The 20,338-nt window shown below is 46.8% G+C and overlaps 1 protein-coding gene across 1 annotated transcript in view; it reads right to left on the bottom strand.

The window, feature by feature from the left end:
• Positions 1-20,338, bottom strand: part of LOC139556891 (laminin subunit alpha-5-like) — a 195,218-nt gene that overhangs the window by 69,706 nt on the left and 105,174 nt on the right. The window contains exons 24-37 of the mRNA XM_071370986.1: positions 19,703-19,806; positions 19,007-19,160; positions 16,435-16,598; positions 16,086-16,194; positions 13,736-13,815; positions 12,346-12,529; positions 11,911-12,037; positions 11,270-11,409; positions 8,328-8,443; positions 7,706-7,917; positions 6,789-6,990; positions 3,148-3,292; positions 1,934-2,074; positions 1,441-1,602 (exon numbers count right to left, since the gene is read on the bottom strand). Of these exons, the coding sequence (XP_071227087.1) occupies positions 1,441-1,602; positions 1,934-2,074; positions 3,148-3,292; positions 6,789-6,990; positions 7,706-7,917; positions 8,328-8,443; positions 11,270-11,409; positions 11,911-12,037; positions 12,346-12,529; positions 13,736-13,815; positions 16,086-16,194; positions 16,435-16,598; positions 19,007-19,160; positions 19,703-19,806 (2,040 nt within the window). The remainder of the gene's footprint in view (positions 1-1,440; positions 1,603-1,933; positions 2,075-3,147; positions 3,293-6,788; positions 6,991-7,705; positions 7,918-8,327; positions 8,444-11,269; positions 11,410-11,910; positions 12,038-12,345; positions 12,530-13,735; positions 13,816-16,085; positions 16,195-16,434; positions 16,599-19,006; positions 19,161-19,702; positions 19,807-20,338) is intronic.

Consider the following 20,338-nt stretch of genomic DNA (forward strand, 5'->3'; position numbering starts at 1 on the left):
GAAGACAAGGAAGAGCCAGAGAAGATGAGGAAGAGACAGAAAGAGACAGAGAAGACAGGAAGAGACAGAACGAGACAGAAAGAGACAGAGAAGACAGGAAGAGACAGAGACAGAGAAGACAGGAAGAGACAGAAGACAGGAAGAGAAAGAGAAGAAAGGAAGAGACAGAGAAGACAGGAAGAGAGAGACAGAGAAGACAGGAAGAGCCAGAGAAGACAAGGAAGAGACAGAGAAGACAGGAAGAGACAGAAAGAGACAGAGAAGACAGGAAGAGACAGAAGACAGGAAGAGAATGAGAAGAAAGGAAGAGACAGAGAAGACAGTAAGAGAGAGACAGAGAAGACAAGGAAGAGACAGAGAAGACAGGAAGAGACAGAAAGAGACAGAGAAGACAGGAAGAGACAGAGAAGACAGGAAGCGACAGAATACCGGGAGAGACAGAGAGTCTTGTGAACAAGCACTAATGCTAAAGGAAGGTTAACTAAGCTTGTTCAAAAGGCAAGATAAGCCAGGTGTTATACTCTAGACAAAACAAAGATCCCTATCTCTATACACTCTGTCTGCACATCCTCTTTAGAGTGTGTGTGTGTGTGTGTGTGTGTGTGTGTGTGTGTGTGTGTGTGTGTGTGTGTGTGTGTGTGTGTGTGTGTGTGTGTGTGTGTGTGTGTGTGTGTGTGTGTGTGTGTGTGTGTGTGTGTGTGAACTATATATAGTCCTTAGCACTAGTGTAATCTGATGTAGCCTCCTTTTGCTCCTGCAAACCCTCACCACCAACCCTGATGCATTTATTTCACCCACCCCAGCAGCTCTCGCCCTCTCTCGTCCTCCCTCTCCCTCCCGCCCTCTCTCGCCCTCTCTCCCGCCCTCTCTCGCTCTCTCTCGCCCTCTCTCCCGCCCTCTCTCGCTCTCTCCCGCCCTCTCTCCCGCCCTCTCTCCCGCCCTCTCTCGTCCTCTCTCTCCCGCCCTCTCTCGCTCTCTCTCGCCCTCTCTCCCGCCCTCTCTCCCGCCCTCTCTCGTCCTCTCTCTCTCGCCCTCTCTCCCGCCCTCTCTCGTCCTCTCTCTCGCCCTCTCTCCCGCCCTCTCTCCCGCCCTCTCCCGCCCTCTCTCCCGCCCTCTCTCCCGCCCTCTCTCCCCCTCTCTCCCGCCCCCTCTCGTCCTCTCTCCCGCCCTCTCCCGCACTCTCCCGCATGCACAAGTCACAGTTGATCTAATTATTGTTTAACAGACAATGGGTCAGAGGTGTTAGCCTCATTGCTTTTGGCAGGATAAGACTTACTAACTGTCAATTTCTCTGGATCAGTATCTGCTAAATTACTAAAACGTACAAATGTTGAACTCTCTGAACCTGTATGTACGTATGTTGAAGAGGAGACAATGCCATTTATATATAACAATACTGTTTTCCGATAATAACTTTATCATGTGGTATCTTGTCCGTACCTTGTCTCCCAGGTATGTTCTAGGAGCGTGCCACAGGAGGTCTTGGTAGACATCAGGTACATCACCAAGGTCCGCCTCCACCACATCCTGTCCAGGATATACTGTCACAGGAACTTCCTGTCTGTCTGCTCCCAGCAGCACCCAGACCATCATGTCCATCACCTATAGAGATGGTATAATAACATTACATTATAATATAACATTAATATAACACTTCCTGTCTGTCTGCTCCCAGCAGCACCGATCATGTCTATCACCCGGGGATTATACACATGACATATTACTACACATAAACAATGTTAATACGTGTAAAACAAACTTTACTTAAACCACACAGCATTGATTTAAAACTAAATTGTGTTGCAGAACAAACAGTACATCTCCTGAGTTTTATGACAGTTGTAATATAATCTGTGAACCTGCGGGCAAAATATGAAACTGTTGAGCAAACACACACAACTATAAGCACAACCCCCTGTCCTCCGTCCTCTACCTCAGTCCGTCGTTTCTCAGAGCTATGACAGCGGTTGGTGGCTCCGAAACAGAAACAGGAAGTGCAGCCTTTAGTGTTGGTGGGGTCAAGGTGGAAGGTCTCCACTCTGCACTGGTCACAACGACCACCCTGGACATTCTCCTGAAAAAGGAAAGTGACAAAGTTCTGCTACTTGGCCAATAACGTCCTTGTGAGGATCTGCTTCCTGGTTGAACATATCCAACTCGAAGGACCATGAAAAATTAAATAACTCAATCTGCCTCTAAATACCAATCTAAGGGTGCACGTAAAAAAATGGCCAGCTTTTAAAAAAAAAGGATTCGTTATGTTATGTAGCAGAGAGAGGAAATACATATTACATTGACATTAAAGTAAAGTTCACACAGACAGTAGGGTGGAGTTCACACAGACAGCAGGGTGGAGTTCACACAGACAGTAGGGTGGAGTTCACACAGACAGTAGGGAGTGTGGACACGGACAGCAGGGAGTGTGGACACGGACAGGAGGGAGTGTGGACAAGGACAGCAGGGAGTGTGGACACGGACAGCAGGGAGTGTGGACACGGACAGCAGGGAGTGTGGACACGGACAGGAGGGAGTGTGGACACGGACAGGAGGGAGTGTGGACACGGACAGCAGGGAGTGTGGACACGGACAGCAGGGAGTGTGGACACGGACAGGAGGGAGTGTGGACACGGACAGCAGGGAGTGTGGACACGGACAGCAGGGAGTGTGGACACGGACAGGAGGGAGTGTGGACACGGACAGCAGGGAGTGTGGACACGGACAGCAGGGAGTGTGGACACGGACAGCAGGGAGTGTGGACACGGACAGCAGGGAGTGTGGACACGGACAGCAGGGAGTGTGGACACGGACAGCAGGGAGTGTGGACACGGACAGGAGGGAGTGTGGACAAGGACAGGAGGGAGTGTGGACAAGGACAGGAGGGAGTGTGGACACGGACAGGAGGGAGTGTGGACACGGACAGCAGGGAGTGTGGACACGGACAGCAGGGAGTGTGGACACGGACAGCAGGGAGTGTGGACACGGACAGCAGGGAGTGTGGACACGGACAGCAGGGAGTGTGGACACGGACAGCAGGGAGTGTGGACACGGACAGGAGGGAGTGTGGACAAGGACAGGAGGGAGTGTGGACACGGACAGGAGGGAGTGTGGACACGGACAGCAGGGAGTGTGGACACGGACAGGTCTGACCTTGCAGAGGCATCGTCCCGTGTAAGAGTCACACACTTCCTCCTCTGTCCCCGAGTCGTTGCAGTCACATGGCCTACAGTTGGGGTAACCATAGAAACCATGGGTGCAGCGATTACACTGACGACCAATGACGTTGTTCTTGCATCTGAGAGACGAAAACAAACCAGTCAGTCAGTCGGTAACATCACAGAGAATATTCATTATGAACCAGTCAGTAGGTAACATCACAGTACAGAGAGAATATTCATTATGAACCAGTCAGTCAGTCGGTAACATCACAGTACAGAGAATATTCATTATGAACCAGTCAGTAGGTAACATCACAGTACAGAGAATATTCATTATGAACCAGTCAGTCAGTCGGTAACATCACAGTGCAGAGAGAATATTCATTATGAACCAGTCAGTCAGTAGGTAACATCACAGTACAGAGAATATTCATTATGAACCAGTCAGTCAGTCGGTAACATCACAGTACAGAGAGAATATTCATTATGAACCAGTCAGTCAGTAGGTAACATCACAGTACAGAGAATATTCATTATGAACCAGTCAGTCAGTCGGTAACATCACAGTACAGAGAGAATATTCATTATGAACCAGTCAGTCAGTAGGTAACATCACAGTACAGAGAATATTCATTATGAACCAGTCAGTCAGTGATGTCAGCATTTTGACAGTAGTCAGATATTCGTGTGGTCTCATATTCAATCACAATGTCATGATGATTCTCACTTTGATTAATCACTCCAAATGTTTGGCTGTGTTGCCCGTGTGTCTCTGGTTCAGTGGTGTGTGTGTGTGTGTGTGTGTGTGTGTGTGTGTGTGTGTGTGTGTGTGTGTGTGTGTGTGTGTGTGTGTGTGTGTGTGTGTGTGTGCGTGCCTGTGAGTGTGTGTGTGCATGCCTGTGTGTGTGTGTGTGTGTGTGTGTGCATGCGTCTGTGTGTGTGTGTGTGTGTGTGCATCAGTGCCAGGTGTCAGTGCTCCAGGCAGCAGGCTGATATAAGGCCTATAGGTACACAGCTATAGAGAGATGCTTTACAGACATCCCTGTCATGTCAGCACACAGCACACACATTCCTGCTGAGACTGGGAACAGAGCTGAACAATGTGACATGCAGAATGTCTTTATATCAGGATGCTCACAGAGGAAAGGAGAGGAGAGAGGAGGGAATGAGAGGGGAGGAGAGGAGAGGAGAGGAGAGAGGAGGGGAGGGTACAAGAGAGGAGAGGGGAGGGGAGGGTACAAGAGAAGAGAGGGGAGGTGAGGGTACAAGAGAAGAGAGGGGAGGAGAGGGGAGGGGAGGGTAGAAGAGAGGAGAGGGGAGGTGAGGGGAGGAGAGAGGAGGGGAGGAGAGGGTACAAGAGAGGAGAGGGGAGGGGAGGATACAAGAGAGGAGAGGGGAGGGGAGGGGAGGAGAGGAGAGAGGAGGGGAGGAGAGGGTACAAGAGAGGAGAGGGGAGGGGAGGGTACAAGAGAAGAGAGGGGAGGTGAGGGTACAAGAGAAGAGAGGGGAGGTGAGGGTACAAGAGAAGAGAGGGGAGGAGAGGGGAGGGGAGGGTACAAGAGAGGAGAGGGGAGGAGAGGGGAGGAGAGAGGAGGGGAGGAGAGGGTACAAGAGAGGAGAGGGGAGGGGAGGATACAAGAGAGGAGAGGGGAGGTGAGGGGAGGAGAGGAGAGAGGAGGGGAGGAGAGGGTACAAGAGAGGAGAGGGGAGGGGAGGGTACAAGAGAAGAGAGGGGAGGTGAGGGTACAAGAGAAGAGAGGGGAGGTGAGGGTACAAGAGAAGAGAGGGGAGGAGAGGGGAGGGGAGGGTACAAGAGAGGAGAGGGGAGGTGAGGGGAGGAGAGAGGAGGGGAGGAGAGGGTACAAGAGAGGAGAGGGGAGGGGAGGATACAAGAGAGGAGAGGGGAGTTGAGGGGAGGAGAGGAGAGAGGAGGGGAGGAGAGGGTACAAGAGAGGAGAGGGGAGGAGAGGGTACAAGAGAAGAGAGGGGAGGTGAGGGTACAAGAGAAGAGAGGGGAGGTGAGGGGACAAGAGAAGAGAGGGGAGGAGAGGGGAGGGGAGGGTACAAGAGAGGAGAGGGGAGGAGAGGGGAGGAGAGAGGAGGGGAGGAGAGGATACAAGAGAGGAGAGGGGAGGGGAGGATACAAGAGAGGAGAGGGGAGGTGAGGGGAGGAGAGGAGAGAGGAGGGGAGGAGAGGGTACAAGAGAGGAGAGGGGAGGGTACAAGAGAAGAGAGGGGAGGTGAGGGTACAAGAGAAGAGAGGGGAGGTGAGGGTACAAGAGAGGAGAGGGGAGGTGAGGGGAGGTGAGGGTACAAGAGAAGAGAGGGGAGGTGAGGGTACAAGAGAGGAGAGGGGAGGTGAGGGGAGGTGAGGGTACAAGAGAAGAGAGGGGAGGGGAGGGTACAAGAGAAGAGAGGGGAGGAGAGGGGAGGAGAGGGGAGGGTACAAGAGAAGAGAGGGGAGGAGAGGGGAGGAGAGGGGAGGGTACAAGAGAAGAGAGGGGAGGAGAGGGGAGGAGAGGGGAGGGTACAAGAGAAGAGAGGGGAGGGTACAAGAGAAGAGAGGGGAGGGTACAAGGGTACAAGAGAGAGAGGGGAGGTGAGGGTACAAGAGAGGAGAGGGGAGGTGAGGGGAGGTGAGGGTACAAGAGAAGAGAGGGGAGGGGAGGGGAGGGTACAAGAGAGGAGAGGGGAGGTGAGGGTACAAGAGAAGAGAGGGGAGGTGAGGGTACAAGAGAGGAGAGGGGAGGTGAGGGTACAAGAGAAGAGAGGGGAGGTGAGGGTACAAGAGAGGAGAGGGGAGGTGAGGGTACAAGAGAAGAGAGGGGAGGTGAGGGTACAAGAGAGGAGAGGGGAGGTGAGGGGAGGTGAGGGTACAAGAGAGGAGAGGGGAGGTGAGGGTACAAGAGAGGAGAGGGGAGGTGAGGGGAGGTGAGGGTACAAGAGAGGAGAGGGGAGGGGAGGGTACAAGAGAAGAGAGGGGAGGGGAGGGTACAAGAGAAGAGAGGGGAGGTGAGGGTACAAGAGAGGAGAGGGGAGGTGAGGGGAGGTGAGGGTACAAGAGAAGAGAGGGGAGGGTACAAGAGAAGAGAGGGGAGGAGAGGGGAGGAGAGGGGAGGGTACAAGAGAAGAGAGGGGAGGAGAGGGGAGGGTACAAGAGAAGAGAGGGGAGGGTACAAGAGAAGAGAGGGGAGGGTACAAGAGAAGAGAGGGGAGGGTACAAGAGAAGAGAGGGGAGGAGAGGGGAGGGTACAAGAGAAGAGAGGGGAGGAGAGGGGAGGGTACAAGAGAAGAGAGGGGAGGGTACAAGAGAAGAGAGGGGAGGAGAGGGGAGGGGAGGGTACAATGTATTGATGTCTCTGTTTAAGAGTTGAGCAGGCCAGATGTATTGATGTTTCTAGAACACCGCCTCTAGAACCCCGCCTTTAGAACGCCGCCTCTAGAACACCGCCTCTAGAACCCCACCTCTAGAACGCCGCCTTTAGAACGCCGCCTCTAGAACGCCGCCTCTAGAACCCCGCCTCTAGAACACCGCCTCTAGAACACCGCCTCTAGAACACCGCCTCTAGAACACCACCTCTAGAACACCACCTCTAGAACCCAGTTGGCCACAGGTACTTTAGTTGGTTTTACCTGCACTGTCCACTGTCGGTGTCACAGCTGATGTCGAGGGCGGTGACTCCAGGACGGGAGCAGTTGCAGACCTCACAGCCGACCAGAGGATGACAGCTGAACGTCTGGGGCTCACACTGGATACACTCTGGGAGCAGGGTCCTCGGTGGGCAGATACAGTCTCCAGTCACCGGCTCACACAGCCGTGTACCACACTGACACACTGTAGAGGAGAGGAGGGGAGAGGAGAGGAGAGGAGAGGAGAGGAGAGGGAGAGGAGAGGAGAGGAGAGGAGGAGAGGAGAGGAGTTAGTGTGGTGTAGAAGTGAATGAATACAAGGACATACAGTACAATAAACACATTCAGTTTTCTCCCTCCTCCCATCCCTCCTCCTCATCCCCCATCCCGCCTCCTCATCCCCCAACCCTCCTCCTCATCCCCTATCCCTCCTCCTCATCCCCCATCCCTCCTCCCTCATCCCCCATCACTCCTCCCTCCATCCCTCCTCACTCCTCCCTCCATCCCTCCTCACTTCTCCCCCATCCCTACTCCCCCATCCCTCCTCCCTTCATCCTCCCTCCTCCTCCATCCCTCCTCCCTTCACCTCCATCCTCACTCCTCCTCCTCCTCCACCCCCTCCTCCCTCATCCTCCATCCCTCCTCCTCTTCCTCCCTCATCCCTCATCCTCACTCCTCCCTCCTCCCCCATCCCTCATCCTCCCTCCTCCCCCATCCCTTCTCCTCCCTCCTCCCTTCTCCTCCATCCCTCCTCCCTCATCCTCCATCCTCCATCCCTCCTCCCTCATCCTCCATCCCTCCTCCTCCCTCATCCTCCATCCCTCCTCCACCTCCTCCTCCCTCCTCCTCCTCCATCCCACATCCCTCATCCTAGACATTAAACTAAATGACATTGAGCCAGGCCCTGTGTAGTGACTCACCTCTACAGTTGGGGAACCCCCAGTAGCCCGTGGCACACTGTGAGCAGTCCCTGCCGATGACGTTAGGTCTGCACTGGCACTGCCCGCCGAAGGGTTCGCAGGTATCGCTGTCCGCGCCCACCTCATGGCACCCGCAGTGCATGGCACCGTTGTTGAAGAACGCAGAGAGAGAGATGGCTGAACTACGACAGAATGGAGAGGCTGTGGCAGGACTGGAGAGAGAGAGTGGGGGGGGGGGGGGGAAGAGAGGGGTGGACAAAGAAGAGGAGAGGAGGAGGTTATTCACACACAGTGAGTCTCTAGTGAGTCTAGTGAGTCTCTAGTGAGTCTCTAGTGAGTCTGTAGTGAGTCTGCAGTGAGTCTCTAGTGAATCTCTAGTGAATCTCTAGTTAGTCTCTATTGAGTCTCTAGTGAGTCTCTAGTGAGTCTCTAGTGAGTCTGTAGTGAGTCTAGTAACAGACGATTAGCTGTCCAGCTACTGACCCGGTGAGATTCGGTTCTGGGTACTGAAATTAAATTTGAGCAAGTATATCTGTTCAGCTGTTTAGCAACAACTACTGTAACGTGTTTTAGCTTTTAACAACATCAATATAGACACAGACACGCTGTACAGTAAACTCACTTGATGTAGAAGCTGTTCTGTCCACAGTTGCTGATGAAGTCATATGATTTGTCCAGAGGCTGTTCAGACAGGTAACTGGAACTGTAGCTGCTCTCTGGCACCACCAGAACATAGTCCTGACACACACAATGATGTTAGGTTCTATAGATTCTATATATTATATATATTCTATATATTATATATATTCTATAGGTTGTATAGATTCTATAGGTTGTATAGATTCTATAGGTTATATATATATTATATATATTCTATAGGTTGTATAGATTCTATAGGTTGTATAGATTCTATAGGTTATATATATATTATATATATTCTATAGGTTGTATAGATTCTATAGGTTATATAGATTCTATAGGTTGTATAGATTCTATAGGTTATATATATATTATATATATTCTATAGGTTGTATAGATTCTATAGGTTGTATAGATTCTATAGATTATATATATATTATATATATTCTATAGGTTGTATAGATTCTATAGGTTATATATATATTATATATATTCTATAGGTTGTATAGATTCTATAGGTTGTATAGATTCTATAGGTTATATATATATTATATATATTCTATAGGTTGTATAGATTCTCTAGGTTATATAGATTCTATAGGTTATATAGATTCTATAGGTTATATATATATTATATATATTCTATAGGTTATATAGATTCTATAGGTTATATATATATTATATATATTCTATAGGTTGTATAGATTCTATAGGTTGTATAGATTCTATAGGTTATATATATATTATATATATTCTATAGGTTGTATAGATTCTATAGGTTATATATATATTATATATATTCTATAGGTTATATAGATTCTATAGGTTATATATATATTATATATATTCTATAGGTTGTATAGATTCTATAGGTTGTATAGATTCTATAGGTTATATATATATTATATATATTCTATAGGTTATATAGATTCTATAGGTTATATATATATTATATATATTCTATAGGTTGTATAGATTCTATAGGTTGTATAGATTCTATAGGTTATATAGATTCTATAGGTTATATAGATTCTATAGGTTATATATATATTATATATATTCTATAGGTTGTATAGATTCTATAGGTTGTATATATATTATATATATTCTATAGGTTGTATAGATTCTATAGGTTGTATAGATTCTATAGGTTATATATATATTATATATATTCTATAGGTTGTATAGATTCTATAGGTTATATAGATTCTATAGGTTGTATAGATTCTATAGGTTATGTATATATTATATATATTCTATAGGTTGTATAGATTCTATAGGTTATATATATATTATATATATTCTATAGGTTATATAGATTCTATAGGTTATATAGATTCTATAGGTTGTATCGATTTCATAGGTTGTATAGATTCTATAGGTTATATATATATTATATATATTCTATAGGTTGTATAGATTCTATAGGTTATATATATATTATATCTATTCTATAGGTTATATAGATTCTATAGGTTATATATATTCTATAGGTTGTATAGATTCTATAGGTTGTATAGATTCTATAGGTTATATATATATTATATATATTCTATAGGTTATATAGATTCTATAGGTTATATATATATTATATATATTCTATAGGTTGTATAGATTCTATAGGTTATATAGATTCTATAGGTTATATAGTTTCTATAGGTTATATATATATTATATATATTCTATAGGTTGTATAGATTCTATAGGTTGTATATATATTATATATATTCTATAGGTTGTATAGATTCTATAGGTTGTATAGATTCTATAGGTTATATATATATTATATAGATTCTATAGGTTATATATATATTATATAGATTCTATAGGTTGTATAGATTGTTCACCACCAGAACATAGTCCTAATAGAAACATAAGTAACAGGTATAAATTAGAAATGTATAATTTTATAAAAAATTCCAGAGTTCTGCAGTAGTAGTGTAGTTATTTTCTTACTGTGACAATGTGAAGTTTGGTGTGAGAAACAGCATGAGGTTTGGTGTGAGAAACAGCATGAGGTTTGGTGTGAGAAACAGCATGAGGTTTGGTGTGAGAAACAACATGAGGTTTGGTGTGAGAAACAACATGAGGTTTGGTGTGAGAAACAACATGAGGTTTGGTGTGAGAAACAACATGAGGTTTGGTGTGAGAAACACCATGAGGTTTGGTGTGAGAAACAGCATGAGGTTTGGTGTGAGAAACAACATGAGGTTTGGTGTGAGAAACAACATGAGGTTTGGTGTGAGAAACAACATGAGGTTTGGTGTGAGAAACAGCATGAGGTTTGGTGTGAGAAACAGCATGAGGTTTGGTGTGAGAAACAACATGAGGTTTGGTGTGAGAAACAGCATGAGGTTTGGTGTGAGAAACAGCATGAGGTTTGGTGTGAGAAACAGCATGAGGTTTGGTGTGAGAAACAACATGAGGTTTGGTGTGAGAAACAGCATGAGGTTTGGTGTGAGAAACAGCATGAGGTTTGGTGTGAGAAACAACATGAGGTTTGGTGTGAGAAACAACATGAGGTTTGGTGTGAGAAACAGCATGAGGTTTGGTGTGAGAAACAGCATGAGGTTTGGTGTGAGAAACAGCATGAGGTTTGGTGTGAGAAACAGCATGAGGTTTGGTGTGAGAAACAGCATGAGGTTTGGTGTGAGAAACAGCATGAGGTTTGGTGTGAGAAACAGCATGAGGTTTGGTGTGAGAGTTGAGCTAGAATCACAGGATCTGTGGATCTATGTATTTTAGTAATTGTGCGCCGTCCTATGGGACTCCCAATCACAGCCGGATGTGATGCAGCCTGGATTCGAACCAGGGACTGCAGTGACGCCTCTTGCACTGAAATGCAGTGCCTTAGACCGCTGCGCCACTCGGGCGTATCTTTCAGTACAGTGTAGACATTGGCCCAGCCTTGCTGGATGGACTCACCAGCCAGAGTGTTTTGCCATCAGGGACCTGGACAGTCAGAAAGATCTCGTTGTCTGTCACGTCCAGAATGATCTGGTTCTCGGAGATCAGAACGCTACGGCAACCATAACCATGGGGACAGAAGGAGGCGTTGGCATGGCCTGGAAGAGGAATGATGATCATTCACATCACAAAGAGATTACAACTGTCAAAAGATTCAACTGTCAAAAGTTTCAACTGCCAAAAGATTCAACTGTCAAAAGATTCAACTGCCAAAAGATTCAACTGTCAAAAGATTCAACTGTCAAAAGATTCAACTGCCAAAAGATTCAACTGCCAAAAGATTCAACTGCCAAAAGATTCAACTGCCAAAAGATTCAACTGTCAAAAGATTCAACTGTCAAAAGATTCAACTGTCAAAAGATTCAACTGATTTTTCAGTCTCCTTACATGGTTCCTGTGTTTTGCTCATTTGACTCATTCATGAAAGTCCTAAAAGTATTCTGCTATTGAGCATTTGTAGGACCTAAAATGACACACGGCTTTATCTTTGGCTTTTATACATAAATGTTTGACTAGGAATGTCTTGAAGATTGACCAGTAGATCACGATCGACAGATTGGTGACCACTGATGTACTGTAGTGTGGGTGAGGGGGCTCACCCTGCCAGATGCGTCCCCCGTTGATGAAGACCTGGACAGGGTAGGTGGGGTGGAGGGGCTGGTGGTAGTGGAGGATGAACACGTAGCGACCCAGAGTGTGGACACGGGCAGAGTACACTGCTGCATTCTGGAGTACAGGAAGAGACAGAAGATATTTACATGGATCCCTGAAGTCATTATTTGGCAGAAAACGACGGTGAGAAGTAAAAAAAAACGAGTAGTATGTGACTTTCAGAATATGTTATCGATCAGTGGGGAATGACTATGAGGGGAGATCTAGAAAGTGAGGAGATATAAGAAATGAGTTGTTGCTTTTTGATAATAAATGAACACCTAAAGTCAGCTCTCTCTTGAGAAAGAGGTTCCCAAGTAAAATGTCCTCGACCAGGTACCGGAGTAAAATGACGACAAAATAAAATACATTTGAAGAGGTACCTGGCTGTTATCCAGGCGGAAGTGGTCCACGTTATCCACAGCGGTGGGAGGACGGGCTCCTGCCGGCTCTAGGGGGGAGTCATCAGGGGAGGCCAGGACAGGCTCCTGGACCGATAATCCTTGACCTTCCTTCAACACCAGCGAATCAGACGGGGTCTGGAACCTCGACGCGATACAGGACGAACTGGGATGGGAGAAATAGAGGAGGGAGTGGAAGAAGAAGGGAAAGGAGAGGGAGGGAGGGAGGGAGGGAGGGAGGGAGGGAGGGAGAAATAGAGGAGGGAGTGGAAGAAGAAGGGAAAGGAGAGGGTAGAGGAAGAGGAGGGGAGAGGGTAGGGTAGGAGGGAGAGGAGAGGAGGGGGTAGAGGGTAGAGGGAGAGGAGAGGAAAGGGTAGAGGGAGGGAGGGAGGGAGGGAGGGAGGGAGGGAGGGAGGGAGGGAGGGAGGGAGGGAAGAGGGTAGAGGAAGAGGAGAGGAGGGGAGAGGGTAGAGGAAGAGGAAAGGGTAGAGGGAGAGGACGGGAGAAGGTAGGAGGGAGGGAGAGGGTAGAAGGAGAGGAGAGGAGGAGTGAGGGAAGAGGGGACGAGAAGAGAGGAGAAGAGGAAAGGGGAAGAGAAGAGAGGAGAATGGAGGGAGGAACAAAGGAGAGGGGAGAAAAGAGAGTGTACCTACAGTAAGTCTAGGTGATAGTAAAGGTGCCTGGTCTGGTTACCTGTCAGGTGAGATACAGTGGATCTACAGTAAGTCTAGGTGATAGTAAAGGTGTCTGGTCTGGTTACCTGTCAGGTGAGATACAGTGTACCTACAGTAAGTCTAGGTGATAGTGACGGTGCCTGGTCTGGTTACCTGTCAGGTGAGATACAGTGGATCTACAGTAAGTCTAGGTGATAGTAAAGGTGTCTGGTCTGGTTACCTGTCAGGTGAGATACAGTGGATCTACAGTAAGTCTAGGTGATAGTAAAGGTGCCTGGTCTGGTTACCTGTCAGGTGAGATACAGGTGTACCTACAGTATACCTACAGTAAGTCTAGGTGATAGTAAAGGTGTCTGGTCTGGTTACCTGTCAGGTGAGATACAGGTGTACCTACAGTATACCTACAGTAAGTCTAGGTGATAGTAAAGGTGTCTGGTCTGGTTACCTGTCAGGTGAGATACAGTGTACCTACAGTAAGTCTAGGTGATAGTAAAGGTGTCTGGTTACCTGTCAGGTGAGATACAGTGTACCTACAGTAAGTCTAGGTGATAGTAAAGGTGTCTGGTTACCTGTCAGGTGAGATACAGTGTATCTACAGTAAGTCTAGGTGATAGTAAAGGTGTCTGGTCTGGTTACCTGTCAGGTGAGATACAGTGTACCTACAGTAAGTCTAGGTGATAGTAAAGGTGTCTGGTTACCTGTCAGGTGAGATACAGTGGACCTTAGGCACCAGGTATTCCATAGTGAACTTCTCCCGGGGAACCAGGTACACTTTGTGCTGGAAAACACAAGATCCGTGTCAGCAAATGTATTCACCTTGTATTATATCTCCGTATGGATCCTAAACATCCGGGAAGCAGGTACACTTTGTGCTGGAGGAAAGATCAACAAAGGTTCCTTAAAGGCCCAGTGCACTCAAAAATGTGATTTTCCTGTGTTTTATACATATTTCCACACTATGAGGTTGGAATAATACTGCGAAAATGCCCTTTTAGTATGAGAGCCTGTTTTGGTGGGTTGGAGTTTTGGCCTTCCATGGTGACATCACCATGTGCTAAATTAGTTAATGGACCAATAAGAAAGAAAGTTCCAAACCTCTTTGTCAATAACAGCAAATTTTCCGTTTTCCCCTCCCCACTCCGAGACAGTCCTAGTAAGATTCTTGCTTGAGAAATTTCCCTTTGCTAAGAAGCAATTTTTAAAATATATTTTTTTTACCATTTTAATTGAAAACAATTAATTGCTACCAAGAAACGATTCGATATTGAGATAAAAACGTCTGCAGAGAACCTTCAACCGACGCAAATACAAAGGGTGAGAGGTGACAGCTGTTTTACGATCCCATAACCAATTTTACTATTGTGTATGGGCTAGAGGGAGTTTCCACATCAATAATATATTTTCAAATCCATGAAGGTAAGTGAATGAATGCATACTTCAGGAGAAAAGAGAGATGATTTAAAAACCAAGCATTGCTGACCATCTGCTGCTCTAAGCATTGCTGACCATCTGCTGCTCCAAGCATTGCTGACCATCTGCTGCTCCAAGCATTGCTGACCATCTGCTGCTCCAAGCATTGCTGACCATCTGCTGCTCCAAGCATTGCTGACCATCTGCTGCTCTAAGCATTGCTGACCATCTGCTGCTCCAAGCATTGCTGACCATCTGCTGCTCCAAGCATTGCTGACCATCTGCTGCTCCAAGCATTGCTGACCATCTGCAACTCCAAGAATTGCTGACCATCTGCTGCTCCAAGCATTGCTGACCATCTGCTACTCTAAGCATTGCTGACCATCTGCTGCTCTAAGCATTGCTGACCATCTGCTGCTCTAAGCTTTGCTGACCATCTGCTGCTCTAAGCATTGCTGACCATCTGCTGCTCTAAGCATTGCTGACCATCTGCTGCTCTAAGCTTTGCTCACCATCTGCTGCTCTAAGCATTGCTGACCATCTGCTGCTCTAAGCATTGCTGACCATCTGCTGCTCCAAGCATTGCTGACCATCTGCTGCTCTAAGCATTGCTGACCATCTGCTGCTCTAAGCATTGCTGACCATCTGCTGCTCTAAGCATTGCTGACCATCTGCTGACCATCTGCTGCTCTAAACATTGCTGACCATCTGCTGCTCCAAGCATTGCTGACCATCTGCTGCTCTGTGTTTAACCCATCATGTTGATAAAGCGGCAGGTAGCCTAGCGGTTAAGAGCGTTGAGCCAGTAACCGAAAAGTCGCTGGTTCGAATCCAGAAGCCGACTAGTTGAAAAACCTGTCAATGTGCCCTTGAGCAAGGCACTTAACTTCTCTAGGGTAGGGGGCAGCATTCGGAATTTTGGATGAAAAGCATTCCCAAATTAAACTGCCTTCTTAGAGTGCCTTTCTTGTTTACCTTTTATATTAAGGACATTATTGTCCGGTTGAAATATTATCGATTATTTAGGCTAAAAACAACCTGAGGATTGAATATAAACATCGTTTGACATATTTCTATGAACTTTACGTATACAATTTGGATTTTTTTTGTCTGCCTGTTTTGACTGCGTTTTAGCCTGTGGATTACTGAAGAAAACGTGCGAACAAAACGGAGGTTTTTGGATATAAAGAGACTTTATCGAACAAAAGGAACAATTATTGAGTAAATGAATGTCTGCTGAGTGCAACCATATGAAGATCATCAAAGGTAAGGGATTAATTGTATCTCTATTTCTGACTTGTGTAACTCTTCTACTTGGCTGGTTACTGTTTGTAATGATTTGTCTGCTGGGCTATGTTCTCAAATAATCGTAAGGTATGCTTTCGCCGTAAAGCATTTTTTAAATCTGACACCGTGGTTGGATTCACAAGTTAATCTTTCAACCTATGTAAAATATGTTTTGTTTTCTGAATTTTTATGATGAGTATTTCTGGCGCCCAGCAGTTTCACTGGCTGTTGAAGAGGTGGGACGCTACCGTCTCACGTACCCAAGAGAAGTTAACCTTAATTGCTCCTGTAAATCAGTCTGGATAAAAGATGTCTGCTAAATAACTAACATGTATATACACACAGTATTACCAGGAAGAAGCTGGCTCTGTCAGCGATCAGTTGGACCTCAGCATCAGTAGGGAGAGTAAAGACAGCCACGCGATTCATCTCATCGATGGTTACCACCCGACACAGGAAACTACACACAGATGAAAGAGTGAGAGAGAGAGATAGGGATGAATGATTGGTCACGCTACACATTGAGAAGAGATAACATCCATTCATGAAACACCAATGGCAGCCAGCTTCACACACACACACACACACACACACACACACACACACACACACACACACACACACACACACACACACACACACACACACACACACACACACACACACACACACACACACACACACACACACACACACACACCTGTATTTGCAGGGCAGCAGTGTGACGTGGTGCTGGTGTGTCCTTCCGCCAGGTGTGTTGACGGACACAGAGATGGTCTGTGGTGCTTCCTCCTCACTGGCGTATTCTACCACCAGAACATAGTCCCCAGGACGCGGCACACGGCTACGCATCTGGACATTTAGCTGGTAGAGGAGAGACTCTATTACAGTCAGTGTTAACCCAGCTATGCTTCTGGACATGTAGCTGGTAGAGGAGAGACTCTATTACAGTCAGTGTTAACCCAGCTATGCTTCTGGACATGTAGCTGGTAGAGGAGAGACTCTATTACAGTCAGTGTTAACCCAGCTATGCTTCTGGACATGTAGCTGGTAGAGGAGAGACTCTATTACAGTCAGTGTTAACCCAGCTATGCATCTGGACATGTAGCTGGTAGAGGAGAGACTCTATTACAGTCAGTGTTAACCCAGCTATGCATCTGGACATGTAGCTGGTAGAGGAGAGACTCTATTACAGTCAGTGTTAACCCAGCTATGCTTCTGGACATGTAGCTGGTAGAGGAGAGACTCTATTACAGTCAGTGTTAACCCAGCTATGCTTCTGGACATGTAGCTGGTAGAGGAGAGACTCTATTACAGTCAGTGTTAACCCAGCTATGCTTCTGGACATGTAGCTGGTAGAGGAGAGACTCTATTACAGTCAGTGTTAACCCAGCTATGCATCTGGACATGTAGCTGGTAGAGGAGAGACTCTATTACAGTCAGTGTTAACCCAGCTATGCTTCTGGACATGTAGCTGGTAGAGGAGAGACCCTATTACAGTCAGTGTTAACCCGGCTATGCTTCTGGACATGTAGCTGGTAGAGGAGAGACTATTACAGTCAGTGTTAACCCAGCTATGCATCTGGACATGTAGCTGGTAGAGGAGAGACTCTATTACAGTCAGTGTTAACCCAGCTATGCTTCTGGACATGTAGCTGGTAGAGGAGAGACCCTATTACAGTCAGTGTTAACCCAGCTATGCTTCTGGACATGTAGCTGGTAGAGGAGAGACTCTATTACAGTCAGTGTTAACCCAGCTATGCTTCTGGACATGTAGCTGGTAGAGGAGAGACTCTATTACAGTCAGTGTTAACCCAGCTATGCTTCTGGACATGTAGCTGGTAGAGGAGAGACTCTATTACAGTCAGTGTTAACCCAGCTATGCTTCTGGACATGTAGCTGAGAGAGGAGAGACTCTATTACAGTCAGTGTTAACCCAGCTATGCTTCTGGACATGTAGCTGGTAGAGGAGACTCTATTACAGTCAGTGTTAACCCAGCTATGCTTCTGGACATGTAGCTGGTAGAGGAGAGACTCTATTACAGTCAGTGTTAACCCAGCTATGCTTCTGGACATGTAGCTGGTAGAGGAGAGACTCTATTACAGTCAGTGTTAACCCAGCTATGCTTCTGGACATGTAGCTGGTAGAGGAGAGACTCTATTACAGTCAGTGTTAACCCAGCTATGCTTCTGGACATGTAGCTGGTAGAGGAGAGACCCTATTACAGTCAGTGTTAACCCGGCTATGCTTCTGGACATGTAGCTGGTAGAGGAGAGACTATTACAGTCAGTGTTAACCCAGCTATGCTTCTGGACATGTAGCTGGTAGAGGAGAGACTCTATTACAGTCAGTGTTAACCCAGCTATGCTTCTGGACATGTAGCTGGTAGAGGAGAGACCCTATTACAGTCAGTGTTAACCCGGCTATGCTTCTGGACATGTAGCTGGTAGAGGAGAGACTATTACAGTCAGTGTTAACCCAGCTATGCATCTGGACATGTAGCTGGTAGAGGAGAGACTCTATTACAGTCAGTGTTAACCCAGCTATGCTTCTGGACATGTAGCTGGTAGAGGAGAGACCCTATTACAGTCAGTGTTAACCCGGCTATGCTTCTGGACATGTAGCTGGTAGAGGAGAGACTATTACAGTCAGTGTTAACCCAGCTATGCATCTGGACATGTAGCTGGTAGAGGAGAGACTCTATTACAGTCAGTGTTAACCCAGCTATGCTTCTGGACATGTAGCTGGTAGAGGAGAGACCCTATTACAGTCAGTGTTAACCCAGCTATGCTTCTGGACATGTAGCTGGTAGAGGAGAGACTCTATTACAGTCAGTGTTAACCCAGCTATGCATCTGGACATGTAGCTGGTAGAGGAGAGACTCTATTACAGTCAGTGTTAACCCAGCTATGCTTCTGGACATGTAGCTGGTAGAGGAGACTCTATTACAGTCAGTGTTAACCCAGCTATGCTTCTGGACATGTAGCTGGTAGAGGAGAGACTCTATTACAGTCAGTGTTAACCCAGCTATGCTTCTGGACATGTAGCTGGTAGAGGAGAGACCCTATTACAGTCAGTGTTAAGTCATTACATTTAAAGTTATAAAGTTACTCATCTATACCATCACACACACACACACACACACACACACACACACACACACCATCACACACACCAACACACACACCAACACACACACACACACACACACACACACACACACACACACACACACACACACACACACACACCACTCTCCTTCCCTACTCACATTGCTGCCACTGCAGACGGCCATGTCAGGTTGGCGAGGGGTGATCCTCTCCTGGTGACAGGGTCTGGGCAGGTGGTTGTCGAACCTGCAGCTGGCATCGTTACCAGAGATGGAGGGGAACCCGTCCAGAGGCAGATACTTGTAGAGCAAACAGCTATCAGGGAGAGACACAGAGAGACACGTTCAAGTGTAGTCTAGTGCTGTAATACTGTATATAACAGAGATAGTGAGCCTTTAGAAAACAGATTGTACCAAAATAATATGACTTTCAAGGGTGAAGAGGAGGAGGAGGAAGAGGAAGAAGTAGAAGAGGTGGAAGAAGAGGGGGAAGGGGAGGATGAGGTGGAGGGTAGAGGAGGAGGAGGATGAAGAAGAGGAGGTGGAGGAGGAAGAGGAGGTGGAGGAGGATGGGGAAGAGGAAGAGGGGGGGAGAGGAGGAAGAAGAGGAGATGGAAGAAGAGGGGGATGGAGAGGAAGAGGAGGAGGAAGAGGATGAAGAGAAAGAGGAGGATGAAGAGGAAGCGGAGGAGGAAGAGGAAGAAGAGCAAGAATAAGAAGACGAGTTGGAGGAGGTGAAAGAGGAAGGACGTGAAAGAAGAGGTGAAAGAGGAGGAGGGGGAAGAGGGGAAGAGGAAGAGGAGGAGGGAGAAGAGGGGGAAGAGGAGGAGGAAGAGGAGGATGGGGAAGAGGACTTACTTGTGGCTGGTGTCTGGTGCAGGCCTGTAGGAGCATGGCTCAGTCACTTTGATCTGGAGGATGGGAGCTTCATAGTAGGCACTGGGCAGGAGCACCAGGTAGTCCTTTAAAAACACACTCCACATCAATCACAAGTCATTGTATTAGGCACTGGGCAGGAGCACCAGGTAGTCCTTTAAAAACACACTCCACATCAATCACAAGTCATCCATTTAAATCATATACATGATGGCAAATGTCATGTGTCGCATTGTATTATGCACTGGGCAGGAGCACCAGGTAAAAAACACACTCCACATCAATCAATTGTCCAACATGGAGGACAATGGATGTTACACAACAACACCACATTGTCCAATAGGGAGGACGATGGATGTTACACAACAACAACACATTGTCCAATAGGGAGGACGATGGATGTTACACAACAACAACACATTGTCCAATAGGGAGGACGATGGATGTTACACAACAACAACAGGTTGTCCAATAGGGAGGACGATGGATGTTACACAACAACAACACATTGTCCAATAGGGAGGACGATGGATGTTACACAACAACAACACGTTGTCCAATAGGGAGGACGATGGATGTTACACAACAACAACACATTGTCCAATAGGGAGGACGATG

This window comes from Salvelinus alpinus, chromosome 28 (assembly GCF_045679555.1).
Source record: "Salvelinus alpinus chromosome 28, SLU_Salpinus.1, whole genome shotgun sequence".
Lineage (NCBI taxonomy): Eukaryota > Metazoa > Chordata > Actinopteri > Salmoniformes > Salmonidae > Salvelinus > Salvelinus alpinus.